A 12,334-nucleotide genomic window follows, 5' to 3' on the forward strand; every position below is an offset into this window, starting at 1 on the left:
GCCACAAATAGTGTTCTCTACCAATTTTAAAAGGAACCAGGCATCATGTTCTACAGCAGGAGTAGCTGAGAAGATTGATATATAGATTTAAAGAAAGATATATAGAAGATACGGAGAGGGTTTTCTACCGGTCTTCTTGTGGGTCATCAACGAATCGATGGAAGGGGGCGAACTTCCTGCCTCTCTTTCTGAGGCGGTGGTGACCCTGATAGTCAAGAAGGGGAAGGAGGAGAGTAAGGTGGACTCGTATCGCCCCATCTCTCTTCTGAACACTGACTTTAAAATACTTGCCAAATTATTAGCAAACCGATTAAAAAAAGTCATAGAAAAAATAATACACCCAGATCATTTAGGGTTTGTACCAAAACGTCAGGCTCAAACGAACATTCGCCGGGCTCTGCTGAACATCCAGATGAGTGAGGGGGCTGCCCACTCCGTCCTGTCTTTGGACGCGGAAAAAGCGTTTGACATGGTGGAGTGGGTATACCTCTGGAAAATAATGCATGAGCTGAACCTGGGGGAACAATTTGTTAGATGGGTACAATTGCTCTATCACCACTCGAACATGAGGATAAAGATTAATGGGGAGATAACCGAGCCGATATCACTGCAAAGGGGAACCAGGCAGGGGTGCCCACTCTCCCCATTACTGTTTGCTATATTCCGCAGAATCACAGGCAGGAGACTACATGTTATGGGTCATTGAATGTGGACCCACTGTGCCAACTTCTGGCGCTTCCCTGGTATTCACCCTTAAACCCCGCACACCGAAGTCCAGGGATCTGGATTTTGGTGTGTGACCTCCTGGGATAGTCCTGGTGCAGTTGGCAGCTGACCCACAAGCACCAGGAGCTCAGAATAACAAAAACGCACCATAAACACACCAAAACTGCAGGTATAGTCTGAACAGTCACCAGGAATGCTGGTTCTTTGAGATCCAGGCAGCACACAGTAAGGGCTCATGCACACGACCGTGTCCCAGCTGTGTGCATGCTGCCATTTTCTTTTTCACTTCAATAGAAATCTCCTATCCTTGCCTGAATCTCTTGCGGCCCTATTGAAATGAATGGGCATATGATCTGCAAAAAATGCGGTGCAAAAAATGCGGATTGGACTCAGACCAAATGTACGGACGTGTGCCTGAGGCCTTAATGCAGACAGAGGAAAAACTTGCTGGCGGAGGAGTGATGAGGCAAGCACAAGGCAGGCAGGCTGGGGACTTGACTTGAGCCAGGGAAGACAGACTGGGTTACCTTAAACACGAACTGAACTGAACTTGGACTTGAAAGTGCAGACGCACACAGGCAGGATAGCACACACTTGAAACATGGCAGGAATACAGGATGCCTAAAGTTCAGGCTCAGACCTTCTGGAAAGGATGGCTTAAATACTCAGGGACCCTCAGCCTATTGGCTGGGGATGAAATTTAGAGCGCACGCACTGACCTTTTAAGAGGCCAAAGGGAGAATAAAACAGAAGCATGGAGGATGTTGATGACCAGGATGCTAGATGACATGGTAAGTGGCACGGCATCCACGCCCACAGGGAACAGCAGGAGGGCGGCAGCCACGGACCGCAGACCTAACACTACTACTGTTATTGTACAATATCTCATAATAATTTTTTTTGTATTTCATGTTTTACCAATCCAAAAAGTACAAAATACTAGATATAATTAATACTGAGCTGGAAACTGCTCGATATATCATGTCAGTGGGAGCACGGTTTTCATATTCTAGTTTTCCTGAATCAGGAACTTTTTCCTGTGCTCATTGTCATCCCCTGAAGAATTTTGTACAGTATTGCAGTAGTTAGGCTACTTTCACATTAGCGTTTTTGCGGATCCGTCATGGATCTGCAAAAACTCTTCTGTTACAATAATACAACCGCACACATCTGTCATGAACGGATCCGGTTGTATTATGTCTTCTATAGCCATGACGGATCAGTCTTGAACACCATTGAAAGTCAATGGGGGACGGATCCATTTTCTATTGTGTCAGAGAAAACGGATCAGTCCCCATTGACTTACAATGTGTGTCAGGACGGATCCATGCATTTTGGTGCATTCCGTTTCGTTTTGTCACCATTGACAATGAATTGGGGCAAAACTGAAGCGTTTTCTTCCGCTATTGAGATCCTATGACTGATCTCAATAGCAGAATTTAAACCCTTATTGATCACCCATACGCCTTTTTACGGCGATCACTAAGGGGCCTTAGGCTGGGCCGCCGTTTTTTTATGGTGGCCCAGTCTAAGCGCTGCAGCAGCGGGGACCGGCAGGATCGCGGGGTGCCGGTGTGTGTGAAGGCTGGCTGGGGTCTCGTGTAGGCCCCAGACAAGCCTTTAGTAATTTCCAGCAGGCTGCGCCTCTCTGGCGCAGCCTGTTGGTCAATGTCAGAATAGCACTGATATTAAAATGCAATGCACTATAGGGATAATGCATTGCATTTTAAAATCAATCAGAATGTTGTCTGTTATAGTCCCCTTGTTTTTTATACCGAAGAATTAACGCTATAAAATTTATAACGTAAAAACGCAGTGGCAGTATTGCTGTTTTTCCCATCTCCCTCCCAGAAAGAGTTAATAAAAGTTAATCAGAAAGTTATGTGTACCCCAAAATGGCACCATTAAAAACTACAACTTGTCCCACAAAAAACAAGCCCTCATAAACCTTCATAAACGGAAAAATAAAAAAGTTATAGCTCTTGGAACGAGACGATGAAAAAAGAAGAAGAAAAACACTTGGTCAGTAAGGCCCAAAACAGGCTGGTCACTAAGGGGTTAAAACGCTAATGTGAAAGTAGCCTTACTTTTTTTAGAATTTACTTTGTTGACCATAATATAACAAGGGTTACCCTGACTCAGTAAATCATCTGAGAGCCCTGTCAAAACTGATATAAAGCCCAATATTTTTTTAGTCCTATTTTATACGGACAGCACATGCAGCCCTACCTCTCATGCACATGCAGTCCTATGGAAACAGGGGTCCTATCCAGCTGGAAGGAGGTGGCCATGCACTTGTGAAGTCTGAACCCGGGTATACACATTTGGTTTTGTTGATGCCGGGGAAAAAAAGGCAAAAAAAAAACACACTGTAAAAACCGCACAGTTTCTTATCGCGATTGCCAGAGTTTTATTATGCAATTATTATGTTTTTACGGGTGGAGCAGGGTTTTCCAGGATTTTTTTTTACTGATGACCTATTCAGAGGATAAGTTATCAGTATCTGATTGGTGGGGGTCTGACACCTAGGACCCCGCTGATCAGCTGTTCTGAGCACCGCTGCCTTCTCCCAGTTTACCAAGCACAGTGCCGTACATTGTATAGTGGCTGTGCTTGGTATTGCAGTTCAGCCCCATTCACTTGAATGGGGCTGAGCTGGTCCTAGGCCACGTGACACATGAACGTGTCATCACTTGGCTTAGGAAAAGCGCCGCAGCCTTCTCAAACTGCTGATCTGCTGGGGTCCCGTGTGTCAGACCCCCAAAATTAGATACCGATGACCTATTGTCATGGTACCGCCTAATCTACAGGGACTAGAAGATCGAGGAGACTGGCTGCATGTGATTGACAGCCCCTTTGGTTTCACCTTTCTGTGTTGTTGCTGGGGATGACCACACCTCTTTTATCAGGTGTAGTTTAAGTGGTCATTTCTTCTCCTCTATTTAGTCTGGCCTCACCCATCATGCTATGCGGTTGATAGCTCCTTGTTTATGGAAGTCCTGATGTTGGTTCTCTCTGAGTTCCTGCTCATCCGCATACTTACTAAAGGTTAAGTTTATCTTATTTGTTGTTTGTTGTTTTCCCTTACCTGCTGATATTAGGCCTTAGGGGGGTCTCCTATTCTTTCATCTGGGAAGGAATAGGCCATCCGTGTCCTGACACTATCTGCAGGGCCCTGTTAGGTGAGATTGGGCTTAGGTTCCTGCGTATGAACATTTCTACCATCAAGGTCTGTTCGTATTGATAGCAGTCAGGGCTTGGCATAGGGACTCACTAGGTGTGACCATTTCCCTGTACCTAAGTTGCGGGCCTAATACCTTTTCACTTCCTTTCTGTGTGGAGTGTATTTACCACACTGCGCGAGCATACGGAATCAGTTTAAAAAACTTGGAAAACCCCTTTAACATGTTTTAAGTGTAAAAACACGCGTGTAATTACCACATTGCACATCCGTGGCAATTGTAGTAAAGGCAAGGTTTCCACGCCAAGGTCTCCACACTCCTTTGCCTCAGGGAGTCCGTGACCTGGCTGTCTACAAGTCCAATAGACTACATGGTTAGAATATAATTTTTGGGTCTGGGGGACCTACAACAACTTTAAACCGGCTCTGCCCATGACTGTTGCAGTGGCTGCCGCCAAGAACGGCACATATTCTTTATCCTAGGATGATCTAAAATACTAAACTAAAAAAGAAATACTGAAATGTCACCAGTGACTTTTCAACCTACTTCAACAATCAAGTTTATCCCATTTAGTGTCATTGATATATTAGAGAGAGCACCGAAGGATGAAGATAAGACTGTATAAATAATAATGATACCTAGAATTGCTAACTCCACTATTATACACCCATGAGGTGGGAATGCTCTCTCATGGCACCCAGAAATTTTTGGCCAAGCATGTTCCCCTATACACAGCCAAATTTAATTCTACAGGTGCAAATAATAAATTAGATCCCATGAGTAACATTGCTACTGATGAGACACAAAGAAGCAGCAGAATTGTTACATTTTTCGCACAAACATATTGTTTTTCGTTACTTAATTGCAAGCCCCTGTTGAGCCAAGTTGGCCACTGTGATTGATAAGTGCATTCATTTACATCGGTAATGAAGAGGTAGTTTACTCTGCGACATCATTACAGATGCTATCTGTTTGTATTGGGGAACATGGCTTTGGCGCATTGATAGAATCCCTGATTTCCTTTACATCAGAAACACTATTACTACAGTGTGATCCATCACCGGTCGTGTGAGCGCTGGCAGATGCAAGTGCTTTTGTCTCATTGATTTCTGGGGGGCTGGATAATGGAGATAGCAGAGACGACTCTTTTGATGGCCTTCTGGGGAGAAGCGATATTGCATAATCTGCAATTATACCGGCAAGATCTAGTTTACACGCCTGGTCAAATTCAGTAAAACCAACATTTGCATTAGCCTCACAAACCAGGAACGATCCATTATCCTTCAAGAGAAGATCGATGCCGCATATGTCCATCCCCAGGATGTCTGACACTTGCACAGCTAATAGTTTGCCTTGTTCGCTAAGAGGGAAGACCGTGCCCACGCCACCTGTAACGTAAAAAGAAGGCAGGTCAAATAATATTTTAGAGGGTACGCTAAAACAATCCCAGGTCTGGTTTTTCTTTTCATATAGTTATATCCTAAGTTGCAGGCACATTCGATTCTTCATAGACCCATTCAAGAGGAGAAGCTAGCTACATCGTAGACTACTAGAGTAGTCAAGGCTGGTGCTTAATTTAATGCAACTGCCCTCTCATTTTACTTTGCAAAGTAGATATTTTAAAGGGGTTTCCTGAAGGTTCAATATTGATAGTCTATCCTCAGGATAGGTCATCAATATCTAATCTGCGGTGTTCGACACCCAGCAACCCCGCCGATCAGCTGTTTGATCTGATCACAGGAGTCAGACCCCACCGATCAGATATCAATGACGCACAAGCCAACAATACTGGACTCCCAGAAAATCCCTTTAACACTATTAAATTCTTTCTGGTGACTAACCTTCTATATTCCCAAGAAACTGGATTACTGTCTGTGTTCTAAGAGCTGTATTACACAGCCAGATTCTTCTCAGCAATCACCTGCTCGCTAGTGGAGGAGACCTCTGCTATTACATATATCGATCTCCTCCACAGCATGGGGAGGATTGATCGCTATGCCATCGCTCAAACCCATGCTGTCTAGTTATTTGCCGGCAGCAGATCCCGATTAGACAGAGTGATCTGCTGCCGGCAAATCGTGATCTTTCAGCATGCTGAAAAATCATGATTGCCCGTGTTTGCTCCTTCATCATGTCATTACCGGCAGTATTAGACTGATAGATGATGGCTAACGCGTGTTACTATGAACGCTTATTAGCAATCATCTGGCAGAAAATCTGCCTGTGTAATACAGCCTTTACAGGCAAGGCCTCCCCAGTTACTAGTCAGTTACTTCTCCATACTAGCTTACAGACACAGATCATATTTCATATATACAAAAATACAGAATACCCCTTTAATTTTTGGTGAAAAAAAGCAGGTTGGCAGCAGTTATGTCATTCCTCAATATTAAGCCTTATTCGGGAACATTTACTAATCTCAAATACGCCTAAATTGTGCCGCTATCTGCCACTTTGCCCCGCTCATGCCAGGTCTTAAATTGTGTTTGTGGCGTGGGAGAGAAAGGGGGTGGGCGGGTAGGCCCATCTGATTTACCATTTTCTACGCCTGTTTTACGTGTAAAAAAATTGTCTAAATGTAAGACAGCTGGGAAACTTTGTTACATTTAGAACTGGTGCTGGATGCATCGAAGTTATGGAGAGGCTGGCGCCTCTTTATAACTTCGGTCTGGACTTAGAAAGTGCGTATCAACCGATATTCCCACTCGGCTCTTAATCACATTCAGTTAAAAAAAAAAAAACGCACCAAAACCATGTTTTCTTTTATAATTGCTTTTCTATCCAAAATCGATATAGACATCCACCAACATGCCTATTGGATCCCCGAAGTAACCCAAAGGACACATACTGGACTTTATATAATGTATGGACATTTTCAACTTTGTAATATGCACTTGTAAAAAGTGTTGGTGGATGTCTGTCTATATCGATTTTGGATACAGAAGCAATGATAAAAGAAACATGTGGTTCTGGTGCGTTTTTTTTTTACTGACTAGTGACCAGGATTGGTGCCTCCACAAACATAACGGTATAAGGGCTCATGCACACGACCGTTGCCTGTTTTGCAAGTTGCGAATCCACAAACCACAGATACCAGCCGTGTGCATTCTACACTTTGCGGAATGGAATAGCCGGCCCCTAATAGAACAGTCCTATCCTTGTCCGTAATGCGGACAATAAATTCAACGTTCTATTCTTTTGCGGAACGGCCACTGAATGCACAGTCATTTTACGTTTTTTGTTGTTGCGCAAAACGGAAACAACATGGGAACAAAATACGTTTGTTTGCATGAGCCCTAAGGGACATATTTGAATCTGTTCTTTCTTTAGAGCCACACCTGGTTCTGGCTCAAAATCAATGATTGAAATCACTGACCGAACACTGACGTGTGAATAAGGGGTTATACTCCACAAATGTCCAAAAACACTTACCCAAGCAGCAATTACTCTGCATCCTGCCATCAGTGGAACATCTCAACATGGATCCAACGACACGTCCACCAACGATCACCACACGGATATCTTTCCCATGAGACTCTGTCACGTACTTCTGAAACAGGTAGGGAGAATCATGCCGCACTAGATGAGATATGTCCAACAAATGGTGTTTATCCCGAGCAAGAAATACAGCTTTTCCTGGAAAACAGACAAAAGCAATGTAATAATCTTAACTGGCTGCAAGCTGGAAAGCCACCTTAGCAGTGATCTGTTCCCTTAGATCTTGGGCTATACATTTCATATATTGTTACCCTGTGCTTCAGATTTTTTATGAGCTGTCTACATTGATGGTTGACGGGAAGTGGCATCCGGTCTAAGCACACTTCTGCCTCAGTGAACTGGTGTCACTTTTAATTCCATTCAGGTACTTTATTGTAAAAAATATGGACTCATGCTAGTGATGAGTCATGTGTTCTCTATATCAAATCGATTCTAGGTTTTTGACATTTCCTGCTTTTTACAACAGAAAGCGTTGAATTTAGATTGTATCTTCTTTTACTCAACATGCGGTTACTCATGAGTGCTGAAAGAGCCGACAGCTCATGACTCACTTACATGGTGTATTCTACATTACATATTGACAGAATATGATTCACAATTGCCTTTTTTGTTTTATTGCACCCGGCAGGCCACTTGTTATCGCGGCGGCATGTGTTCTCCACTAAGGACATCTTTCTAGAACCATATCTTGGCTTCCCTTCATGTGGGGCAAAGATTCTGTTCACCGTCATAAGCCTGTGATGTCAGTAGGAGCTATGTAATGTAATTGTGATAGACAACTGGCTTGGAAAGGCCATAAAGTACACCCGATATAATATAACTTCCAGCTGAACACTCCTTAGCTATTTCACTGCCTGACACTTCCGATGGCGATTTATATCAAGTAAACCCTGGCATCTACAGTCGGGGGAAAGTAGGACATCTCCATACACATTAGCTAGCTGGCTCATCCTGCTGAAATCAATCGGTTCAATCAGCAGTTATCTGATGCATATGGACACCTTAAGAGCCGTCAGCAGATGAGGTGCTGGCTTATTTACTATCTGAGTCATGTCTCAAGGCCTGTTTAAATGGTCGAACACTGACTTATAGGATAGCTACCTTACATCTGGTGGCATCAAAGGCAGAGCTTGGTAAGAGCTCATGTTCATCCCTTTCTTCCCAGAATTCCAGAGAAGCATGTATGGTCTATTATTAGTCTCCGCACGCCAATTAAGGCGCCCTCTCCCCAAGGAGAGATAGTATCCCCCAAGTGGGCACCTTCTGCTGGGCCCTGATTTGGAGGCTGAAGTGAGACATACACATTACATATAAGATGAAAAAAAAAACAACTAACTTTTACTACTACATTTTAAAATACTACTAACCTTACCATACCAGGATGCCATTATCATCTTGCTATTATCTTTAATGATGCGATGACCTTTGTATTATTTACCTATGGTCCCCTGATGAACCAGATGAACCAGCTCTACTTACACTGGGGAAACGCGTCGTTACAAGCATCTGATTCACCGGCAGGGTCACAGTAGGTGACAGCGAGGGCTTAACCACCAAGAAGTGGGGTCGCCCCTTTCGGGGTGGGTGCTCCACTTGTAGGCAGGGGTAGCCCTAGGGCTATATTAGAGCTAAATTCTCCCCCTCCCCCTGTCCCGACCTCACTCATTGTATGCTTAACATCTACACCTGCTGTCTCCAAACTGTAAGTGATTGAATTTTTTTCTATTTTTGGACTACAATTTCAAGGATACATCCAAACTAAAACTCTGCATTCTAATAAAATTGGCACAGTATGTTATCGTGATTTTCTACAATTTGTGGGGCAATATTTTAAAATGTAGTAGTAAAAGTTTTATATGAAGGGTCATTTTTCTTTCTGTGATATTTTGTTTATGTACGTTTCGACCTCCTCAATTTTGTCAGCGATAGCCTTACATATAAGATGACCCAAAGGCAGATGTCAGAAGAAAGATTTCAACATACCCAATCTATTTGTTCAGGTAGTGCCTCTGAAAGCTGCTTATTCCTCCCTTACCATTCTAATAAACATGCATGCTCAGCCAAGCCAAGCATGCATGCTTATAGTGGAGTTGGGGGCACTGACCGACTATGTTTTTCTCCACTATGAGCCAACTTTTAAAGGGATTGTCCAGCCTTTTATAAGTAATGGCCTACTCTCACCGACCAACTGATCAGGTAGTGATGGTGTCACGGTGGGGAGTGGGGGAAAACCACCCACCGTACAATGTAGGGAATTTAGGAAAGCAACTAGGCCTGGATGCTGGATCAGGTCACCTCCTATAGCGTCCCTGACCTCCTAACCGCATGAGCGAACCCAGATGGTAGGAGAGCTCATGCACCGGAACCTCGGACCCTAACTGGCCCTGATGGCCTAGGTGCAAGGAGAGGCCAGCACACCAAGCAGAGGGCAAACTTAACAGGTAAGTGTCCTGTGGCAGAATGACAACAGACCACAGGACCACAACATCACTTACCTGCCCACAAAAACTAAAAGGAACGAGTCATCCGCACCACAACCAATGGACTCTGTGAAAAGCACTAAAGCCCAAACACACAAATCTGGACACAGTACCAACACCAAACACAGGAGCAGTAGTAACCCAGACAACACTGCTTAACTGAGTTGTAGTGCCCCCTCTAGGGAACCCTAGGGACAGACAAACAGGGGAAATGTCAAACAACCATGCTGGACTACAAACACCAAATAGACCAGACATGGAACACCAAATGACATACAACAAACACTGAGTACATCACACACCATACTCAAAACAACAAGTGAGGATAGGTAAATGGATAGAAACAAAGGGAAGACAAGGCGATGACATCGCAGATGACATTGATGTCAAACTGGCCCTCAGATAGCTTCCAAGAAAGGAGCAAGCTCCTTCTCATACAAAGGCAGATATAACAATGATCTCAGTCTCATAGCAACAGTATATTAAGAGATCTGAGACCACACCCAGCTCCACCTTGCTCACACCTTAACCCCGTGCACACCAGAAAGGAAGGGCAACAGCCTTAAAGGGAAAACACACACGCATGCAATACAACACGTTGCCACCGGCAACCAGCATGCGTGGAGAATGTGTCATGGCAAACTACCTCCAAGCCGTGACAGATGGCCTATTTCTGTACAAGTTTCTTTTCAGTAGCCATCACATTATCATCACAGGCAGGACTACAATGACAGCTATCACCTCTCTACAGATAACACAGGATCCACCATTCACAATAGGTGATATCACAGCTTAGGGTACTTTCACACTTGCATTAAACTTTTCCGGTATTGAGTTCCGTCCTAGGGGTTCAATACCGGAAAAAAACTGATCAGTTTATCCTAATGCATTCTGAACGGAGAGCATTCCGTTCAGGATGCATCAGGATGTCTTCAGTTCAGTCACTGTACGGTTTTTGGACATAGAAAATACCACAGCATGCTGCAGTATTTTCTCCGTCCAAAATTCCAGAACACTTGCCGGAATAATGCATTAATGCCGGATCCGGCTCCAAGTGTTCCAGAAAAACAGATCGGGTTTTGCGGTCTGCACATGCGTAGACCTTTAACCCCTTAAGGACTCAGCCCTATTTCACCTTAAGGACTTGGCCATTTTTTGCAAATCTGACCAGTGTCCCTTTAAGTGCTCATAACTTTAAAACGCTTTGACTTACCCAGGGCGTTCTGAGATTGTTTTTTCGTCATATATTGTACTTCATGACACTGCTAAAATTGGGTCAAAAAAGTAAATTTTTTTGCACAAAAAAATACAATTTTTACCAAATTTTTTGAAAAATTAGCAAATTTCAAAGTTTCAGTTTCTCTACTTCTGTAATACATAGTAATACCCCCAAAAATTGTGATGGCTTTACATTCCCCATATGTCTACTTCATGTGTGTAGCATTTTGGGAATGATATTTTATTTTTTGGGGATGTTACAAGGCTTAGAAGTTTAGAAGCAAATTTTGAAATTTTTCAGAAATCTTCAAAATCCCACTTTTTATGGACTAGTTCAGGTTTGCAGTCATATTGTGAGGCTTAGATAATAGAAACCTCCCAAAAATGACCCCATTCTAGAAACTACACCCCTCAAGGTATTCAAAACTGTTTTTTCAAACTTTATTAACCCTTTAGGTCTTCCACAAGAGTTAATGGCAGATGGAGAAACAATTTTGAAATTTCTATTTTTGGGAAAATTTTCCAATATAATCAATTTTTTCCAGGAGTAAAACAAGGGTTAACTGCCAAACAAAACTCAAAATGGGTTGCCCTGATTCTGTAGTTTGCAGAAACACCCCATATGTGGTCGTAAACTACTGTTTGGCCAAACGGTAGGCACATAGAAGGAGGGGAACACCATATGGGTTTTGGAAGGCAGATTTTGCAGGACTGGTTTTGTTTATACCATGTCCCATTTGAAGCCCCCTGTTGCACCCCTAGAATAGAAATTTCAAAAAAGTGACTCCATCTAAGAAAGTACACCCCTCAAGGTATTCAAAACTGGGTTTACAAACTTTGTTAACCCTTTAGGTGTTCCACAAGAGTTAATGGCAGATGGAGAAACAATTTAGAAATTTCTATTTTTTGGAAAATTTTCCAATATAATCAATTTTTTCCAGGAGTAAAACAAGGGTTAACTGCCAAACAAAACTCAAAATGGGTTGCCCTGATTCTGTAGTTTGCAGAAACACCCCATATGTGGTCGTAAACTACTGTTTGGCCAAACGGCAGGACATAGAAGGAGGGGAACACCATATGGGTTTTGGAAGGCAGATTTTGCAGGACTGGTTTTGTTTATACCATGTCCCATTTGAAGCCCCCTGTTGCACCCCTAGAATAGAAATTTCAAAAAAGTGACTCCATCTAAGAAAGTACACCCCTCAAGGTATTCAAAACTGGGTTTACAAA

At 43.2% G+C, this 12,334-nt stretch overlaps 1 protein-coding gene across 1 annotated transcript in view; it reads right to left on the reverse strand.

Annotated features, from left to right (window-relative positions):
• Window positions 1–4,783: 4,783 nt before the first annotated feature.
• The window catches only part of RIMKLA (ribosomal modification protein rimK like family member A), a 100,717-nt gene continuing 93,166 nt past the window's right edge, over window positions 4,784–12,334 (reverse strand). The window contains exons 4-5 of the mRNA XM_044278390.1: window positions 7,341–7,544; window positions 4,784–5,296 (exon numbers count right to left, since the gene is read on the reverse strand). Of these exons, the coding sequence (XP_044134325.1) occupies window positions 4,848–5,296; window positions 7,341–7,544 (653 nt within the window). The 3' untranslated portion in view covers window positions 4,784–4,847. The remainder of the gene's footprint in view (window positions 5,297–7,340; window positions 7,545–12,334) is intronic.

Source organism: Bufo gargarizans, chromosome 2, assembly GCF_014858855.1.
Source record: "Bufo gargarizans isolate SCDJY-AF-19 chromosome 2, ASM1485885v1, whole genome shotgun sequence".
Lineage (NCBI taxonomy): Eukaryota > Metazoa > Chordata > Amphibia > Anura > Bufonidae > Bufo > Bufo gargarizans.